Genomic DNA, 20,424 nt, shown 5'->3' on the forward strand with positions numbered 1-20,424 from the left:
CAATTTGTGTGACTCCAGAGTAGCTCCGACTCATCTGCACTGTGTCTTCTATCTAGATGGTGGGCCCTGCGTCCTTGCTGGGGCTGTTTGCAGAGCAGGACCGAGACGGTGGCGTCTGTGAGGTGCCAGGCACAGGACTAGGCATGGGTTTCCTCACACCCCTTCACCGATGCTGACAAGAGTACTGTGATTATTGCCTCTGACTTGAGCAAGCCAGGGCCCAGAGAGGTGAAGCCATATGCCCTTAGGCACCCTGCTAAGCAGTGGTCCTGAGGTCTCCTCCCAAGGTCACCAGATTCTGCTGTTGAGTTCTCTTTGAACCTCAGGAGCCCATCAGGACCAGTTTGTCAATCAGTGGGTACCAACTGTTTGGTCCCCAGCTCAGGGATGAGCCCTGAGCTGATCTGGCCACACATCGTGGATGTCTTATGCATTGGCTACATTCAGGATAAAGCTGCAGTGGATGGACGAGAAGGCTGAGCTAGCAGCATCTATCTATCTATCTATCTATCTATCTATCTATCTATCTATCATCCTACCATATACCCATCCATTCTACCATCTCTGCCAGCCCATGCACCCAGATTCCAACCATCCATCCATGTGTGTATCCTATGCACATCCATCCATGCATACATCTATGTACAAGTTCTTCCACTGGTGCATTTAACTGTTCATTCAATCCACAGCAGGTATTTTTTTTTTTTAGATATGAGGTCCTGTGTTAGATGCCAGGGATGCAGAGCCAAATAGGTCATATTCTCTTCCCTCTGGAGTTCACAGTCCAGCCTGGGAAGACATGGACACAGCTCTGAAACTGTTTCCAGTTTCAGTACCCTGGACCCATGGCCTGTCCTCAGACTATGCCAGTCAGTGCACACTAGGTAGCCCCAGTGGCCTGGCTGAAAAGTAGAGTCAGTCACCTTCACTTGGGAACAAAGGGACTCCTGTACCAGCGTGGCTAACGCTTTGAATCCTTTTCTGTTCCACGGCCCCTCTGAGACAGCCCACACCTGAGACGGAGAGGGTACAAAGCTGTGTTGATGCCAATGTCTCTGGATTTCTCAGCCCCCTTCCCACCTCCATCTCTGCCGACAAAACTCATGCTTGCACAACAAACACTTGACCACCTGGAGCAGGGTCTCCAGCTCCTCCTCTTCCCTCCCATGGGTGTGGCCACCTGCTCTCCACCCATCCCTCTCCTCCTCTCTCCACCCATCCCCTGTCAAGGGGTAGGGTATGGAAAGCTGGAATTCTAGGCCCTTAGGACAACCCTCCCAGCAGCACTGTCCTTGAAGCCACAGCTCCAGAGGACAAAAACTGTGGGACGTTTATCGCCTGAGCCTGCAAAGCTCAGGAGCCCTCTGCCCTTTGCCTCACCCCTCCCTTCTCCTCTGCACTTCCCTCTCCCTCCTGCCCTGCGTCATAGAGCACAGGGAGAGGCTGAATCGCACCTCATTTTTGGGTTCTAATTCTCACCTACAAAAGCAGCACTTCCACACGCAGTCAGCCACTGAAGCACCGGTGTGCCCAGCAAAGATCCTCTCCCTCGGCCCCTCCCTGACCCCTGTCCTCCCTATCCTGGGACTGGCTGAAGGAGGGATAGGGCTGAGAGGAGAAAGAGGGTAATGTATGGACAGAGGTTCTGGGGCAGGGGAGCAGGGAGGTGTGAGCTCGATGTCATTCCTGGGGATGGTCCATTGCTCAGCTCACCGAAGTATCCTCAGAGCAGGAGGCGATGATGTTGTCAATGAAGGGGTTCCATTTAATGTCCAGCACATTGCCTTGATGCCCGCACACCTTGGGGTAGTTTGGCTCGATTCTGCCTGTCTGCAAGGGAGAGAGAAAAAAAAGCATCAGTTTTGTGCCCCTATTCAAAGTGGCTCAGAAAGGAAAGATCTTTGCCAGGGCTCTGGGGTGGACTCCTGTGCTGGGGTGGACTCCTTGCTGGGGTGGGCCCCTTACTGGGGTGGGTTCCCCTGCTGGGGTGGGCTCCTTGCTGGGGTGGGTTCCTCTGCTGGGGTGGGCTCCTATACTGGGGTGGGTTCCTCTGCTGGGGTGGGCTCCCTTACTGGGGTGACTCCTGTACTGGGGTGGGCTTCTATACTGGGGTGGGTTCCTCTGCTGGGGTGGGCTCTCTTACTGAGGTGGGTTCCTTCTGCTGGGGTGGGTTCCCTTGCTGGGGTGGGCTCTCTTACTGAGGTGGGTTCCTCTGCTGGGGTGGCTCCCTTACTGAGGTGGTCTCCTCTGCTGGGGTGAGCTCCTATACTGGGGTGGGCCCCTCTGCTGGGGTGGCCCCCTACTGGGGTGAGTTCCTTCACTGGGGAGGCTCCTCAGCCCCTTTACTCCCAGTGTCCTGATGGAAAGTCATAGGCTGTTTTGACCTCTGTGACCCAGTCAGCTGCTGGTTTCTCGCAGCAGGCTAGAGCCACAGCCAGGGCCTTGAACATTCCTAGGCTCTGATAAAGGTGACAAGGCTATTTCCCCAAATAGGGAGGTAAGAAACCCTGCCTCCTCCATTCCAGAGCCCAAATTCCTTAAACCCTCACATAAACTCCACCCAGCCCCTTCACTGCAGTGTGGGGGGTACTTCAGGAAGTCAACCTGAACCCTGCCATTTGCAGTGTTTCTTTTCTTAGAATCTTGGGTGTCTGGGGGACATCTTGAGGATGCTCTCTTGTGAGAATTATGTTATTTTTTCAGAGTATGTATTGCTTGCATGTGTGTGTGTGTACGGGTGTCTCTCAGTGTGTGTGTGTGTGTGTGTGTGTGTGTGTGTAGGCTGGAGGTCAGAGGCCAACCTCTGGGGTTCCTCAGAAGCCATCCACCTGATTGTTAGAGACAGGGTCTCTCACTGTGACATGGAGCTCACAAATGAACTAGACTGGCCGGATCCCGTGCTATCGTTTTCCCCAATCACTAGGGTGGTAAGCATGAGCTATTGGGTCCCCATCTTTGATGTGGGCTCTGGGGAGCAGATTCCCATGCTCGCACAGGGAACACTTTTCACCGAACTGAGCCGTCTCAGTAGCCCCATTAATGTTATCTTTTGTTTTACATGGATGTCTGTGTACCACATGTGAACCCCCTGAGGCCAGAAGAGTGCGCCAGATCCCCCATAACTAGGTTTAGAGACAGCTGTGAACCACCATATAGGTTCTGGGAGTCAAACCCAAGTCCTTTGGAAGAGCAGCCAGCGCTCTTAACCACTGAGCCATCCCTCCAACGACATTTCTTGTTTTATTGAGGCAAGTTCTTGCTCTTAACTTGACAGAACTCAGTCTGTAGTCCCAGCTGGCCAGAATTCCTGGCTCTCCTTCTAACAGCCTTTCAAGGGCTGGGATTACAGGCATGCACCACCATATCCGGCTTGTTAGGTGGGGTTGGGACACCAGTGCTTTATGCAATTCAGGCAAACACTCTACCAACCAATCCACACCCGCAGCCCTAGACTATATTTTTTTGTGACAAGACTTAGGCTGAGCCCTCTGTGACTCCAGGGTCTACTAAGGCGTTGTCTTTAACTCTAGCAGCAAACCTCTGAATTAGAGGTGCAGAAATGAAGGCCCAGAAAGGCTAATCAAGGCCCCCAGATCAAGCAGCTGAAACCGAGGCTGGAATTTCCAAACAGTATGACTCCTCGGGGCACGCCCTTTGAACCCTGTCGCTCTTCACCAGTGCCCCCTCCCAGTGCCCCTCAGCGTGGCAGCCAGTCTTGCTAGCGCCCCACTCTCTCCCACAGCCACGCCTTCGTCTCATCTCACAGCTGCACTTGAGTGTCTGCTGAGCAAAGCTGTCTGCAGCAAGCTGCTGGCACCCAGCCCAGTTCAGGCCACTCTGAGAGGCACCAGGGCCGGCAGTCAGTCAATAGCTGGCCATCAGGAGCACTGATCTAGGAGCCCATGGGGATGCCCTGGCAGTGGAGAGGCAGGTTTGCCATGTTCCCGGACCCTGCGAGAAGAGACAGACAGGAGCCGTGCTCTAGGAATGGAACGACTTTGCTTATTTTTAAAATATTTGTGTGTGTGTGTTTGGGTGTGCACCCCAGAAGGCGTGTGGAGGTCAGAGGACAGCTCTGTGGATTTTTACCTTGACATGAATTCTGGGGCTAGATCTCAGGCCGTCAGACTTGTGCTGTGCGCAAGCACCTTTCCCTGAGACACTTTTCCGTTTTGTAAGACTTATTTGTCTTAAAGCCCAGGCTGGTTTTGAACTCGATACCCATGGCTAACCTTGGACTTCTGTTCCTTGTGCTTCCAGCTCCTGAGTGCCAGGATTGCAGGTGTGCACCACCACTTGCGGATTTCTGCCATGCCGGAGACAGAACCAGGACCTAGGGCTTTGTGCCAGGACTAGGCAAACACCCTACCAACTGAACCACATCCTCAGTCCCAAAGACTCTTTGGGCAGATGTAATAGACGCGAAAAGCCTCGTGAACAGAGTGAAACAGTTAAGATGTGATGAATTTTTAATACTCTGTGCTTTGGCTTTTATTATAATTTACTTAATTGTAAGTTAATGTAATTTAATTTTTAATAAAGGCCATACTTAACAATCGGCTTTAAAAAATTTCTAGAAACTTAGCCGTAGGCTCTGGCAAGATGACAGACACTGACACAACACAACGCCCCTCCTCCTCCTAAGACTTCTGCACGGTTGCTACATTGACATGAAGATGAAATAAGAAGTCAAATGCCTTGCCAGACATTCCAAAATTACATACACATACATATAGATACACATCTATATACATATACATGATACTATGTATATCAGCGACAGGAGGATCTGAATCTAAGGCTAGACAGACTGCCTCATAAATAAATAAATGAATACACAAACAAATAAATAAAGTAGCTAATCCATTCCCCTTAGGGGCTGTGAATAAAGTAGACCCTCATCTGTCTGTCTCCGAGCCTGGCTGCAAGCTGCTATCTGATCCCGGCTTCCAATACTTAATGCCAGCCCCCACTAACACTCACTCTGACACTAGTGTGGAGAGATACTATTAATCTATATTAGTATAATCAAATCTGGGGCTAGAGAGATAGCTTAGCTGGTACAGTGCTTGCAGACCTGAGGACCCGAGCCTGGCTTTGTGGCACTGGGTAAAAGCTGGCTACAGTGGCATTCATCTGTAAACTTGGGGTACAGAGACAGGCAGATCCCTGGGGTTTGCTGGACAGCTAGTCCTCTTGAATTGGCAAGCTCCAGGTTCAGTGAGGGATCTCCTCTCAAAAACTCAAGGTGAAGAAGGGCTGAGGAAGCCATTTAATACTGACCTCTGGCTTATACACACACAACACACACATACAACACACGCACAACACAGACACACAACACACACGTACGCACACAGACACGCACACCACACTAACACATGCACATAAACACAGACATATACACATACCGCGCAGACACATACACACAAACACACACACACACAGACATGCACACAGACTCAGAGACAGACAGACACATATACACACAGAGACACATAGATAGACAGACAGACAGACACACACACACAGACACACACACTCAAAGGAGAGAGTGACTAGCCCAGTCTCTGTAGGGTCTGTGAACAGAGCGCCCTCTCACCTGTCAGTCTTCAAAGCAGCGCCTAGCTGTTGCTGTCCAGTGCTGGCTTCTCATACTTAATACATGCTTCCCACCAATATTGCTGCTGACTCAAACACAGACTGCTGTTATTAATATCAGTTCCATTTTACAGCCGAGAAAACAAGTTTGGAGTCCTTCGGAGTGTGCTCAGGGCCCTCCACTGTGACACATCGGAATTACTTGCAGGTTTGTATTTGCTGTGGCCCGTGGGCTGCCAGTATCCCAGAAGAGCTATGAATGGGTCCCAAGGTATTTGTAGATACAATGTTATATTGTAGTGTCAAAGGGTTGGACAGCCTTGATAGACGGTCAGTGTTGTTCCTATGGTAGGCTCCTTGGGGGTTGGAGTGTAAGATGCCAAGTGTAAGGTCCCTGAGCCTCTGACGGCTTTAACTTCCACAGAGTCAGGCCGGGACTTAGCGTAGGATGGATGGGAGGGGATCATGGGAAGGAAGGAATATAGATGAGGATTAAGTTACATGGGAATCCATTCTACCTGTCAATATTCCAAGATTGGGCAGTGGCTTTTCTGGAGTCCCCTGGGCAATATCATTCCAGTACTTTTATTTTGCTAAATTTTTAAAGTACATTTACTTACTTATTTATTTATTTAGTGTGTGAGGAAGGGCACACATATGCACACACGTACATGTACGAGAGTAAGCATGTTGTGGTGTCCATGTGGAGGCCATGGGAAAACATTCGGGAGCCAGTTCTCTCTTTCCATTACATCGGTCCTGGATCAAACTGAGGACCCAGGCTTGGTGGCAAGTGCCTCTTCCCACTGACCCAACCATCTCACTGGTTCTATGGTTTATTTTCCAGACCGCATCTCATGCAACCTGCCAGGCCAGCCTCTAACTCATTTTGTAGCCAACGCTGAACTTATCTTCCTGCCTCCAAATCCTGAGTTCTGGGGCTCCAGGCACGAGCCACTATGCCCAGTTTCTGTGGTACTAGCGCTGTAGACTGGGGCTTTGTGCTTGTAGGACAACACTGAATCACAGTGTCCCAAACTCTCTGCCGCACTTTTAACAGGCTCGTGGCCTTTGGGTAACGGGTCCACATTGAGAATTTACTCCAGGGGAGCACACAATTTGGGTTCCTACGTCCTCCACACACCTCATTTCTATGAATTTCACCTAGACAAGGTGATTTGAGAGGTGAGGACACTTGTCCCTAGCCCACCTGACAGTGACAGAGCGGGGACGAGTTTGTACAGGTTGAGAGCAGTAAGCAACACGGTGGAGTGGGAGGGCACGTCATGTTCCCTCACACAGATCCTTCATCCAAGGAGCCGGTTACAGGTCCACCCCAGTTGGCCCAGCATTAGCTCCCAAGGACATATCCTCTTCTCCTGGCTCCAGAGAGGAGAGGTACTGGGGACCCTTCTGTCCTTGGTTCTGGCAAGTGACTGCTCATAGTCCTCAGAGTGGACACACGGATCCCCGAGACTGGAAGGTGCTGAGTAGCGGTGTGTGTTTGAGTGTGGGGGGGGGGGGGGGAGGCTGGCTCTCAGGGCTGGGGATTCCTGCCTCTGCAAGTCTCAGAGCCCATGCTTGTCTTTGCTGTGTGCTGGTTACCGGCCCTTTTCATGAACCCTGTGTTAAACCCAAAGACATAGGAACTCCCTTCACCGCCTAGCCTGGTAGACCCGTGGAGAAGAGGAAAGCATGCTTTTGGGGACAAGCTGGCAAGGGGTCTGAGTCCCATCCCTTGGTTGTTCTCTGCCCCTCAGGTGAGGAAGGCAAAGAGCCGGAGTGTGCTACAGGGGACTGTGTCGCTGAGAGAAGGGTTTGTGTAGAGGGCGGGGAGCAGGGAGACTGAGGAGGGAAGCTGGGGGATACCTAAGCTGCAGGAGGCCCTATACCTGCAGATGTCTGGATCTGCTTTGAAGAGATGAAAATATTGAGAAAGACCAGAGCTGAGCTCAGATGGCTGAGGGACTTTGGCCCTGTAAAACAGTCTGGGCTTTACAAGCAGTGGGTGCCTTGGGTCATCCTAAGCAGGAGGAATGAATGCCCTGGTGGAGGGCCCAGAAGCATTCCATGTTACCAGTATTCTTGGAGAGCCCAGGGGTCTAAGAAAGGGCAGAGGGCATTTAACCCCATGAGCAGGCCTTGCCTGACATCAACACCTTCACATCCTGTGCCATTGAGGTTCCCTCCCCATCCCTTCAGCTAGCCATTTCCAGGATGTTCTTCTCCGGGAGTAGGCAGAGAGGCAGCTAAGGTCTGCAGCAGCCAGCCTACCTGGAGGCCCCTCTACACACCTGGCGGAGCTGAGCTAATCTCCAGGAAGGGTCCTCTGTACCGTGTTCTCCAGCAGGATACATGGGCAGCTGAGGCGTGTGGGCACACCTCTCAGTTGACAGATGAGAGAAACCAGAGGCTCAGAGCCAACAAAGCACCTTATTCAAGGTTATACAACACCACAGAGCGGGCCGCACTGTTACCAGACCCCGCCTGGGACGTGCTCTCAGGGGAATAAGCTGTCTATGAAGAGCCTCGTGCCCTGAGCTGATGAAACCATACTCTTCTGGCATTCAATGCCTTATGTGTGATGGGGGTGGGAAGTCAGGGGAGGAAGGCAAGACGCCAGCATTCTAACCCCAGCACCAAGTCTCTACCATGGAGTGGACTGTGGCACACAGAGCACTGTAGCTGCTGGAAATATTTAAGAAGTAGCTGCAAACAGCTGGAAGCTCGCAGGCCTGGTGTGGCGAAGCCTTTGTATTGCTTGAGCTGCTGTGAGGAGAAAGGTACTTTCTGGTTTAGGCAAGAGACAGAGAAGGATACCGGGCCCCAGCCCTGGGCTGTCATCACCAGCCGTAGACCTATGCTTTACAGGAGGGCATGGAAGTTGGAGACAGGTCCCAGACCACCGTGGTGTGAACTCAGCGACTTCTTGATTCTTGCCCTGAACAGACTGTCATCTGGGAAGAGGGAACCTCAACTGAGAAAAAGCCTTCTCCCAACTGGTCTATGGGACATTTTCTTAATTAGTGATGGATCTGGGAGGGCTCAGAACTGCGGGTGGCACCACTTTTGGGCAGGTGGTTCTGGGTGAATAAGAATGCAGGCTGAGTAAGCTAGGGGAAGCAGGCCAATAAGCCTCTGCTTCAGTTCCTGCCCTGCCTTCCCTCAGTGACCTGACCTGAGGGTTGTAAGATGAAATAACCCTTTCCTTTCCAAGCTGCTCCTGGTCATGGTGGTTCTATCACATCAACAGAAACTCGAAAAGAGGCACAGGCCTTAGTTATCCTGGCTTTCGCCTGGACACCATGCCTGCTCCAGAGGAAGCCTTCCCGGGGGAGAGGCCTAGACAGAGATGCCGCACAGATGGCCCCAGACAGGGCCACACTCTAGATCAGTCTTAGGCGAGGTCTGGTATCCATGGTACAGAGGTATCTCAGAGCACATCTTAGAGGGCCTACCAGGCCTGTGTTATTGCCTGTCTAGAGATCTCTTCTTCCACAGCTCATCAGAGCCAGGAAAAGCAGAGAAGAGGCATTGGTGGCCGGAAGCCCTTCCTGTCACCCCCATCAGCTCTTCCAGTGTAGTTGTTGGGTAGCCCCCAAGCCACGGTCACAGTTTAGACAACAGCAGCAGGTGACAAGGACCCTTCACCTCACCCAGTGGCTCCATGGCTGTTATCACTGCTTGAATTTTTGCCTTTTTGGTCTCAGAGTGAAAAGTGAAAGTTTAGAGAAAGGGCAGTTGGACTGGGTGAAATTGCCATCCTGGTCCTCCTGCCTCCCTGGCAGGCATTCCTAGTCATTTATGGAGTCCTGTCCAAACCTCATATTCAGAGTCATGGGCAGGAGACCTAAGTGGGTGTATGAGATGGAGTTTCAGTCAGCCTGACGACATGGGGTCCAGAGAGCTCTGATGGCCCTTAGCTTCTGAGCCATCATTAAGTCCCACAGAGGCCTATTCCTCCCCAGAGCCTTGTTGAGTTAATCCCCACCAAGGCTGAGCATCAGCCTTTCCTCCCTCCCTCCCTCCCTCCCTCCCTCCCTCCCTCCCTCCCTCCCTCTCTCCCTCCTTCCTTCCTTCCTTCCTTCATTCCAGGGCCACCCCATCCTCAAGAGAACTTTAGTTGACATATGTGTGTGCATGCATATGAATATTTTATTTATAGGCATATAATATATACATATATAAATATTTAGTGAGCATAGGGTGTACATGTAGACATCAAAAGACAACTTTCAGGATACGGTTTTTTTCCTTCCATCAAGTTTGTTCCAGGGCTCGAACTCAGGTCTTCAGACTTGGCAGCAAGCTTTCACACACCCTCTTCAGCACTCCCACTGGCTTCTAAACTAGTCTGCACGGACCCTATGTGGGTCCTGCTGTAATTATGACTTTCCCCATGCACGGTACCCAGCAACATCTGTGGACTACATGGCCACCTTTATGACACGTGGGGAGTCAGGAATCCCCCACTTCCTGATTTAGGGGATACTTTCATTCTTCAACCATGTTAACTCCAGCCCCAAGCGCCGGTGGCCACCTTGGGGGTTCTATACGGGTGCGCACCGCCACACCCAGTGTTTATGTGGTGCTGGGCATTGATCCCAGGGCTCTGTGCTTGCAAAGCAGTTTTTCTATCGGCTGAGCTATGTCTCTATCTCCCAATCAAGTTTTGGCTCTCCGGGTAAATCCCTGGAGCTCTGGAATCTGGCCTCTGCAGCTTTCCTGGCGCCCCAGGGCCTCGGCTTCTGCTGAGGCCTGAGCTGCCGCTGCACTGCCTGAAGAAAGGCTGGGTGCTGGGTGACTTCTGAGGTTGTCATTCTCAGCTATGATTTCTGTTCAGGCTCACAGGGTTCAGGGCACCTTGAGGGGCTCCTGGCAGTGAGGGGAGCTGTGACTTCAGAAAAGGTAAGGAAGGTAAGATATGCAATACAGTCCAGGGAGAGAGGATTTGATGACAGACAGAAGTCCTGCCGAGTCACGGCCCTGCCGATACAGATATATAAAGCATTCTGAGCCACCTCCATGCCTCCTGACTGTGGGTCTCAGGGCAGGAGCAATTGAAACCCATCTCCAGGGTTCCTCTGTATCGACCTACTCAGAGCCAGCCGCAGGCACTGGGGTGATAGATTGCAGCCCTGTCTCTGATGGGTGGAGGATAGCCAGTAACAGCAGAGTCAGCTAGAAGTAGGCAGACTGGAGGCAGCCGCACTGCAGGGCTCCTGGATGATGGCTATCCCAGCTACTGGAGCTAACCCTTACCCTCCTACCTCAGAACTGCCTTTAGTCCATGTTCTGGGGACTGCAGGCGAAGGTGGAAAGGGAGCAGAGGAGGAGGAGGGAGGGCGTGGGAGGGGGAGCACTGGTTCAGCTCTAGCTTTGCTCCCCATGCTAGATGCTGAGACTAGCAGCTGTGCTCAGCGCGTGAGTTTGGACGACCCTCGGCATGCTCACACACGTACGCACCAAGCAAATTGGACCAGAGTGAGCCTCCAATTAAAGCTGAGCCAATCATATCTCTTGATCTCTGGTCTCCTACTTGCTCACCCATACACACCGCTGACTGGATCAGGATGAATATTTAATTTAAACAGAGCCAATCAGGTTTCCTTCACCCTATTCAAAGTTTTAACCCCTCCCACACCCTTGTGCTTGTCCCTAATTATTTCTCCTCCTAGCCTTATTTCTCTTCTCTTGGGCTCTGTGAGTGCCTTACTTTATTAATGTCCCCTTCCCCCGCAACCCATTCAAATGTAGGCCCCAGAAAGGCTGAACTTTTTCTTCCCTTCCCGTCTTCCTTCCTTTCTTTCTTTCTTTCTTTCTTTCTTTCTTTCTTTCTTTCTTCCTTCCTTCCTTCCTTCCTTCCTTCCTTCCTTCCTTCCTTTCTTTCTTTCTTTCTTTCTTTCTTTCTTTCTTTCTTCCCTCCACCCTATTTTTGTCACTGCAGGGTCCCCAGCACTTCCCATGGAGCCTTGTACACAATACCATCCGGTATTCCCAGAGCATCTAATAAGTGTTAGGACTCTCTGAGCCTTAATTCGTTACTATCCCTATTTTATTTATTTAACTTTATTTTATTTCTATTTGTGTGTGTGTGTGTGTGTGAGAGAGAGAGAGAGAGAGAGAGAGAGAGAGAGAGAGAGAGAGAGAGAGAGATCAGTGTCATTAGTGCAGGTGCCCACAGAGGCCAGAGAGGACATCAGATTCCTGGAGCTGGAGTCACAGGCCACTGGGAGTCACCTCATGTTGGTGTTGGAAATTAACTCCACCCCCTGCAGCAGCTCCGCACTGTGAAGTGCCAAGCTGTTTCTCTAGCCTTTATCTGTTTTATATGTGACTGGTCCAAGGTGACAGGAGAGAGGCAGAATTCAAAGTGAGATGTTTGGGGGCTAGAATTCTGTATTAGTACACTAGCCATCTTGCATTTAAGGTTTACAAACATGCTTGTATAAACACATCTTGGGGGAGGAGTCATCTCCCTAACTTTAGGGATAGGAGACCTGAGACTCCAAAGGGTGACGGGACTTGCTCAAGGCCACCCTGTAAGTAAATGACTGAGCTAAAACTAGAACCCCTGACTTCACTTCCTCTCAGTCCCCAGTCCTTCCTGATCTCAGGATACCCAGTACTGTCGGGGAGGAGCTTGAGGAAATGAAGGCGATCTGGTGGCCTCCCCAAGGAAGGTGGAGGAGGCACAGGTTTGTTCAAGTCACAAAGGTCCAAGATTGGCTGACAATGTAGGAGGAGTGGCTAGAAGGGGCCTCCAGAGCACACTGCAGGGGGAGGGCTACAAATTCCTCAGGCCCTGCTGGATTAGCAGCATTCCGCCAGGATGGCTGCCTTCTCTACAGAACCTTCTGCTCTATTTCCCAATTACAGCACGGCTCAGAGAGCTGAGAGCCGCGGCACTCCACCCTCGGGGCAGGCTAGAATAAATGGGAGGGGCGAGATCGCCTCTGTTCCTAACCCTGCTGCTTTGTAAACGGGACTCCTGTCGGCTGAGAGCAGATTCGTTTCTTTTAGCGCATTCTTTAGTGCTCTGCCTTGCTGCTCCACACTTAGTGGTTGCTAAGGCGACACAATGGGAGGAGCCATCTTGAATGACAACGCCTACGTGCCAGAGTGCACGTGTAGAGGTCAGAGGTCTTCACCTTCCTTGTTATTTGGGACCAGGGTGGGAAGGGTGGGGGTGAGGTGCGGGGGATCTTTTTTATTGGTTTGTTTGTTGTTTGTCTTACTGTGTATGTACATTAGGTTCGTTTCTATTGCTGTGATGAAGCACCATGACCAAGTCAACTTAAAAAAAGCATTTAATTGGGCTTATAGCTTCAGAATTAGAATCCATGGGGGTGGAGCCATCTGATGGCTGGAACAGTTGAGAGAGCCCAAGTCTTGTGAAAGCAGGGTCAGAAAGAATGAACACGGAATGGCAAAGGCCAAGAGTCCTTTAAAGCCTCAAGCCTGCCCTCAGCGACATCCTTCCTCTAGCAAAGCCGCATCTCCTAATCCTCCCGAAACAACCACCAACTGGAGACCAAATGATTTAAATGTTCAAGACTTTTTTGGGTCATCTTAATTCCACCACCACGATGCTACATAACTTGGGCTGGCCTGGAACTCACGCAGACATGCTTTAAGAGTGCATGCCACAATACCTAGTGCTCTTGCTTGTCAAGACCTATTTTTATGTATGTGTCTGTGGGCCTGTGGAGGTCAGAAGAGGGTGTCAGATGCCCAGGAGTTGTAGATAAGAGTGGCTGTGGTTTGCCCGACCTGGGTGTCAGGAACCAAAATAGGGTCCGTCACAAAAGCAGCAAGTAGTGCTCTTAACCAGTGGGCCAACTGTCCATCTTTCCCACTGAGGCATCTTTCCAGCCCCTTCTTGTTCTTCAGTGTGAAAGTCAAGCTCGCCCACCTGCAGGTGTCCAGGCTAGCCCACCTGCAGGTGTCCAGGCTAGCCCACCTGCAGGTGTCCAGGCTAGCCCACCTGCAGGTGTCTAGGGATTCTCTTGCCTGCTGTAGGGGCACTGGGGTTACAGATACACTGTCACCTCTAGTTTTACATGGATGCCGTGGAACCAAACTTGGATCCTTGTAGTTATACAGCAAGTAATTCATCTCTTGAGCTATCTCCTCAGTCCCTCTCTCCCAGGCTGGTCTTGAACATTCTCCTATCTCTGCCTTCTACATGCTGCTATTACTCCCCAGGTTGGTACTAGCAGGACTGATAGCCTGCAGCAGCTGGCCACAGGAGAGGCGAGGTAGCCCCCCGATTGACAGAGGCACACATTCAACACCTAGAGGCAAATACTGATGTTATTCGCCCATTACAGGTGACACATAGGGGTCCTTGCCAGGGAGGGGCACAGTTCTAACAAGGATGTTGTACTATTGCAACTTCACCAGCAGAGGGCGACAGCTGCACGGCTCTAGGTTTCAGACAGGCGGCCGCTCAACCTTTTCCAAAACAGAGGCTCAAAAGATGATTTTTCAGAGTGGGGTCTTTCCTTCTACGTTGTGAGTCCCAAGGATCAAACTCAGGCTTGTCAGGCTTGGTGGCAGGGAGGCAGCCTTTACCTGCTGAGCTATCTTGGTGGCTCTAAACAAAGTCTTTATTACCTGGAAACCGTGAGGGATTTCTCCAGTGAGCCCAAACCTGCCCTAAGAATGCTCTCTCAAGGAAACTCGGGTTTCTTCTTCAAGTTCAGAGGCACACATCACAGCTAACCCAGAGGCAGCCTCGCACGCTGCTCTTCAAGAAACTAGGGCCAGGGTCAAGTCAGTCACAGACATGGAGTCACCTTGTTGGTGGCTGGTGGCAAGCGTGTGTTTATGCAAAGTGCTGCCTTTCTCTCAGAGGGGATAGCCCTGTGTCCCCCCCCCCTCTTCAATAGACCCACCATACTCCTGCCTCCTACGTATTTCTGAACCTGCATGGGCCAGAGTGGGTGCATGTGGTTCCCGTTAGGAACTTGACCGTTTTCAGGGAAGCAAAGAGGCCTCCGTCACACTGAGGTGTGACATGGCTCTTTTGCACTCATGAATCCCTGGATGTGGTGATACACGCTTATAATCCCAGCTCTAAGAAGGTGAGGCAAGAGGATTAGATGTTAAAGGTCATCTTTGGCTGTATAGGAGTTCAAGGCCAGGCTGGACTATATGAGACCCACACTCAAGAGGTAAGACCCGAGAGACAAAAGGCATGGACTACTTTCACCTCAGCTGAGGGTCCACGAAGGAACAGGCAGTCCCACCTCAACACCCGAGAGATGTATTATTTATTACATGGTTTTAACTGTTTAACTCAAACAAGAAGCGACTTGAACTTGAAACTCTCCAGTGACTTCTCATAGCTCCTAAAAGAAAACCCAAAGCCAACTCTAACTGCTGCCTGCCCCATGCACTGCGCATGCTCACCCTTGGGGCTCCAAGTCTATGGCACTTTCTCAGTTCCTGCCTCGGTTCTTGTCTCTCTTGCTCTTGCTGCTGCATGCCCGGCACCTTTGCATCTGGAGGCCTCCCTGATCCACTGGCCTCCTAGCCCCTCCCCCAGTTTCTGCCATCTCGTTATGGTTAGAAACAGTCATAGCGTATGTTTTCTTCCTTGTTTATCTCTTGACTGGCTTGCCAAGATCCAGAAGGTTCTCTGATCCTTTGGAGTTCCCTGGCCTCTCCCCACCGCCAGACCTGTGTCTGCAGATGGACACTGGGAGTGGCAGATGGCCCAGGCCACCTCTCAGATGGGAGCACACTGAGTGCCAGGTACTATGTACGCTAGCTGGCTCACGTTTCCCATTCTATTCTGGCCTTGTCACTTTCTGGCTGGGTGACTTTGGATAAGTGGCCCAAGTCTCAGTGTCTGGGTTTTCTCACCTGTGAAATAGGAGCCCTTGTGAAGGTCACTGTGGATATCTGGAGAGAGTCATCCAGACTTCACCAGCCCCGAGCCCATGAGAATCCCCAACAGGTACACGCTGGTCGTCCCCCAAAGTGCTGCAAGGAAGGATTTAGTGGCTTCTGGTTTGTAAATAAGAAGACAAGCTAGCCACTCATGGTGGTGCATGGCTGTACCCTGGCAGGCAGAGGCAGAGGCAGAGGCAGGAAAACCAGTACACTTAGAGTTAGGCAGGGCTACACAGTGAGACCCAGTCTCAGACAGACAGAAGAGGAGAGGCGGGGTTGAAGAGAGGGCTCAGTCAGTAATGTGCTTGCTATTCAAGCATTATGACCTGAATTCAGTCCCCCAGAACCCACAAAAAATCCAGGCAGAACCTACCTGTAGTCCTAGCTCTTGGAGGTGGAAACAGGTGGATCCCCAGAGCCTAATGTCCAGCCAGTTTACCTGAACTGGGGAGCCCCATATTCATTTAGTAAATAAGGGGGGCATACTAGATGTCCATTTATGGCACACACACACACACACACTTAGACACACATGCATGCACACATGCACATACACATATACACACTTGCACACACACGCACACATATGTACATATACACACATGGACACACATACAAGGGAAGCTAAGGCTTTGGTCCTAACTGGGCTAGGAAGTGGCTGAGTCAGCATTCTAAGATCCCCACCAATGTCCTTTCTGGCCACACGTGCTGTTTACTGCGCTGTCGCCCCTCCCTCCCCTTCTGACAGCTTCTTCTTTCTGCACAGCCCCAAACCAGCTCCTGTGTTCTTTTACCAACTGTCTCTAGTGCATGTTCCCATGCCGCAGATGAGGCTGAGAGGGAGCAAGGAAGCAAGCCCAGTGCAAACCTGGCTTCCAGACTTCAAGTTGCCGACCCCCAAAGAGGCTGTTTGTCCGTGAGGAGCGCTTGTGTGTGGAGTGGGATCTGCAGGAAACTCCACCCAGCTCCCAAAGCTTGCTGATCTCCTCAGTGACCTGGGGTCCGAAGCCTAAACCCCTACCGCCAGGCAGACCTAGACCACAGCCAGGAGCCCTCAGCACACTAAGCCACTAAAGGTCTCCTTCTACAGGACTCTGCCTGGCTAGTGGGGAGGAAGGATGGCCTGGTGTAGTGCCAGCCCCAAAGAATTAGAACCTTTGGCTCAGTGGGACTGAGCATAGCAAAACAAGGGTGGGGGTAGGCGGAGCTCGACATTCCTGACGCAAAGGGGACACAATGAGAAGAAGCAAGTGTTAGAAATAATTCTTAAGAGAAGCCTCTCCACCTATGTGAATAATTTCAATGAGACCAGATTAGACCAAATCAAAGATGCCCACATTTAATAAACGCAGTGCTCCCGGGTGGTCAGGAGCATGGCGAGGGAGAGACCATGTAAAACCTGCGACCACATGTTTCTTTTTCTGTAGAGAGCCGAAACAGCCTGTGGGAGTGGTCCTGACCCTCCCTGGGGAGGGGTCAGTGTTTGGTGGGCTTTCCTGGAGGTTTGGTCAAAAGTGAGACCCCAGCCCTCTAACACCCCATATATCTAAGGAGTCTGTGATGATTGGAAGCATCACCCCAGTTCCTGGGCCAATGGAGCAGAATGCTCCGTTCAAGCCCCTCCCACAACTGCCTGAATAGCCAAAAAAAAAAAAAAAAAAAAAAAGCTGTCTCCTTTTTGCTCATTTATCCCTCTCAGATCTGTCTAATGGCATTTGATAATTTAATGTACTGTTAACTTATAACTTCATCCATGACATTTAATGAAGTTTCCTGCATATACAAATACACTTGTTTGCAAATACAGACAGGTGTGCCTCTTTAACAGGCTTCATAGTTCAGGATTATTAGGTTTCAGGTGTATCCTAAAAGCAATAGCCTTTTGCTATGACACCAAGATATAAATCTGTTCCGGTTCTCTTACAGATACTACACAGGTTCCTGGAAAAGTTCTACTGCTGTATCAAAAATCAGGTCTGGTAAAAACTAACAGTCCCCAGAGCCTATTTTAACCCCAGTCTGTTTCAAGCATATTTTACAGGTCGCTCCTGCTGCCTGGGCCAAGACCAACTTACAAAGCGGTCTTCAGACAATGCCAGCATCTACACCAGCTCCTGGGACTTCACCATTGGTACCATCTCTCCTGGATCAAGGACACCCGCCAACTAGAATCTGGTTTTATCAGCTATTGTGTCCCATCCCACGGCTAGCCCCATTTCATAGGGCCAATAATAACGATATTTTTTTCTCCTAGCCACCTGCCTTCTCATCTCCCTCAAAGAGCAGCTGCCTGAGGACTCCAGAATGACAGCAAACCGCATGCCGCTCCAGCCACACCTCTCTCTGAGCATGAGAGCACCAACTCCCAGCTCTCCCCTCTCCCACATCACCCCATGCCTGCAGGAAGTAGCCAGACTGGAGCTGATGCCCCTATATTCAAGAACTCTGGGATGTTTGATGGAAAATGAAACCCAGCCATCTATGTCCAATTAGTCTGGGATGAGTGATTGATAGTGTCACCCCAACCTCTCACAGTCATCCTTGGGGCACCAATGGAGTACTAAAGGAGCAAACTTTAGCAAATCCATTTCAAGCCCCCTCCCCCTGGGAGTTGCCTTTGTCCAGACTCCACCTCTGGGAAAGGCCATCAAATGTTAACCCCTCCCCAGGGAGGGTCAGGACCACTCCCACAGGCTAGTTAGGCTATTTAGGCTCAGGCAGGAAAAATGAAACGTGTGGTCGCAGGTTTTACATGGTCTCTCCCTCTCTGTCCCTCTTCCCCATCCCGCCATGCTCCCAATCACCCTGGAGCGCTGCATTTATTAAACACGGGCATCTTTGATTTGGTCTGATCTGGTCTGATTGAAGTTATTTTGCGTCGGCGGAGAGGCTCCTCTTAAGATTATACCTAACAGCAAGTTGGCCTAGAAAAGGCAGGGGAGGACATGGAAGTGGGGAAGCCCAGGAGAGCTCAGTCTCTGGGCTGGAGTCCAGAACAAGAGAGGCAGGAGGTGAAGCCAAGAGGGTCTAGAAGTAGGGAGCCTTGGGGACTTCAAAATAATGAGTGACCCTGGACCAGAAAGTGTTGTCTGAGGTTTTCCATCCTGCCTGGTTCCCACAGTCGTTAGGTCCCAAAGAAATCACACAGAAGTCTACATTAGATATAAACTGATTGGCCCATTCGCTCAGGCCTCCCGTCAACTCCTATAACTTACATTAGCCCATTATTCTCGTACATGTTAGCCACATGGCTCAGTACCTTCCTCGGCGGGGCAGGTCACTTCTTGCCTCTTCGGTGTCTAGACAGGACTGGGGAGGAATGGGCTTCCTCCTTCCCAGAATTCTCCTGCTCTCATTGACCTGCCTCTACTTCCTGTCTGGTTATCCCGCTTATACTTCCTGCCTGGCTACTGGCCAATCAGCGTTTATTTAAAATGTAATTGACAGAATACAGAATTGTCCCACACCAAGAAAGGGGCTGTTTGTATGGGCTATGCTAGGGACAGGGAGCCAAACAAGACTCCCCCAACAAGGGCAGTGTTTGCCCCAGCAGAGACCCATCATCTTCCTCTGGGGAGCAAGGGCTGAGAGTCATCAATTTAGCTACAGTGATGCTGTAGTTTCTGGCAGCATGGCCACCAAACCCACATCCTGACTAAAATGCATGTGTTTTTATCCATTCATCCACCTGTCCATCTACCCTTCCATCTACATACCTATCTATCAGTCATCTTCCCTGTCTATCCAGTCATCCATCCATCTACCTACTTATACTGTGTGCATATGTGTGTATGTGAGTGTATTTAGTGGATGTGCGTGTGTGTGTTATATGTGCACACACATGTGATGATGCACACATGGAGGCCAGAAGAGGATGTCGGGTATCTTCCTCTATCGTTCTCCATTTATCCCCATGAGACAGAGTCTCTCACTGAACCTGGATCTAGGTTGGCGGACAGCAAGTCCTAGCAATCCTGTCTCCAGCCCTCAAAGTGCAAGTGCCAGGGTTATAGGTGACTATGGCTATACCTGGCTTTTTTTATGCAGGTGCTGGTGATTCGAACCCAGGTCCCAATGCTTTCACCCCAAACCTTTTACCCATAGAGCCATCTCCCCAGCACTGTGCTTTCTCTACTAACTTTTCTGAGTAATTTTACGCAAGGTAATTGCAGTGGTCTATCAGTTATGTCCAAACTGGAGCCCCAGGGAGTCAAGGATGACTCTGAATGCAGACAAAACATTATGAAGGTATCTTTCGTGACTTAATTTTTATGCAACTCTACTGGGCAACTCTGTGCACTTTTTTAGACAACCACATTGAGTCTCAGTGTCAAGAGGTGGGAACAACTGTGAGGGCCTTGTCCATCACAGGGCTGGGAGAGGCACAGAGCTTGTCTGTGTCCCCATCATCCTCCAATACCAGCACCCTCCCTCCATGCCTGCACCCTCCCTTTCCTCACAAGCCATCAGGAGTTCACTCAGGGAAGCTAGACGGACCTTCTCAGGCCACTTCCCTGCCTTTGGGATTCTGCCAAGAGAATCCACTGGGGAGGAACTGAGGAAGGGATGCGAACGAAGCAAAGGAAGTTCCCACCAGTTGCCAGGAGAGAGCTGATCTTCTGGAATATCCTCCCGCCTCCTCCCCTCCCTTCCCCCTCAAGCTGTGCAAAAGCTTAGAACACTTCGGGGAGGGGGAGGGCTCCTTCATCTCCTGTCACCCCATCTTGTCCTAAATGGAGGCTGTCTTCTACTTCTGATACCATAGCCTGATGACTCACAGTGGGCCAGGTCTCATGGCAACCACAGGAAATGTCCTCAAGGAAACGTTCTATCTTGAAGACCCTCCCTCTGGGAAGGGGTCAAGGTTCATCCATGTAGGAGATGGAGAGAACTGGCTCCCACATGCTGACCTCTGACCTC

The 20,424-nt window shown here is 50.9% G+C and overlaps 1 protein-coding gene across 1 annotated transcript in view; it reads right to left on the bottom strand.

Annotated features, from left to right (window-relative positions):
- Coro2b (coronin 2B) overlaps nt 1-20,424 on the bottom strand; it is a 104,521-nt gene that overhangs the window by 19,917 nt on the left and 64,180 nt on the right. Inside the window, exon 3 of the mRNA XM_050151744.1 lies at nt 1,714-1,830. Within this exon, the coding sequence (XP_050007701.1) occupies nt 1,714-1,830 (117 nt within the window). The remainder of the gene's footprint in view (nt 1-1,713; nt 1,831-20,424) is intronic.

Source organism: Alexandromys fortis, unplaced genomic scaffold (genome assembly GCF_014885135.2).
Source record: "Alexandromys fortis isolate MF-2015 unplaced genomic scaffold, M_Fortis_MF-2015_v1.1 scaffold_70, whole genome shotgun sequence".
NCBI classification, from domain to species: Eukaryota; Metazoa; Chordata; class Mammalia; order Rodentia; family Cricetidae; genus Alexandromys; species Alexandromys fortis.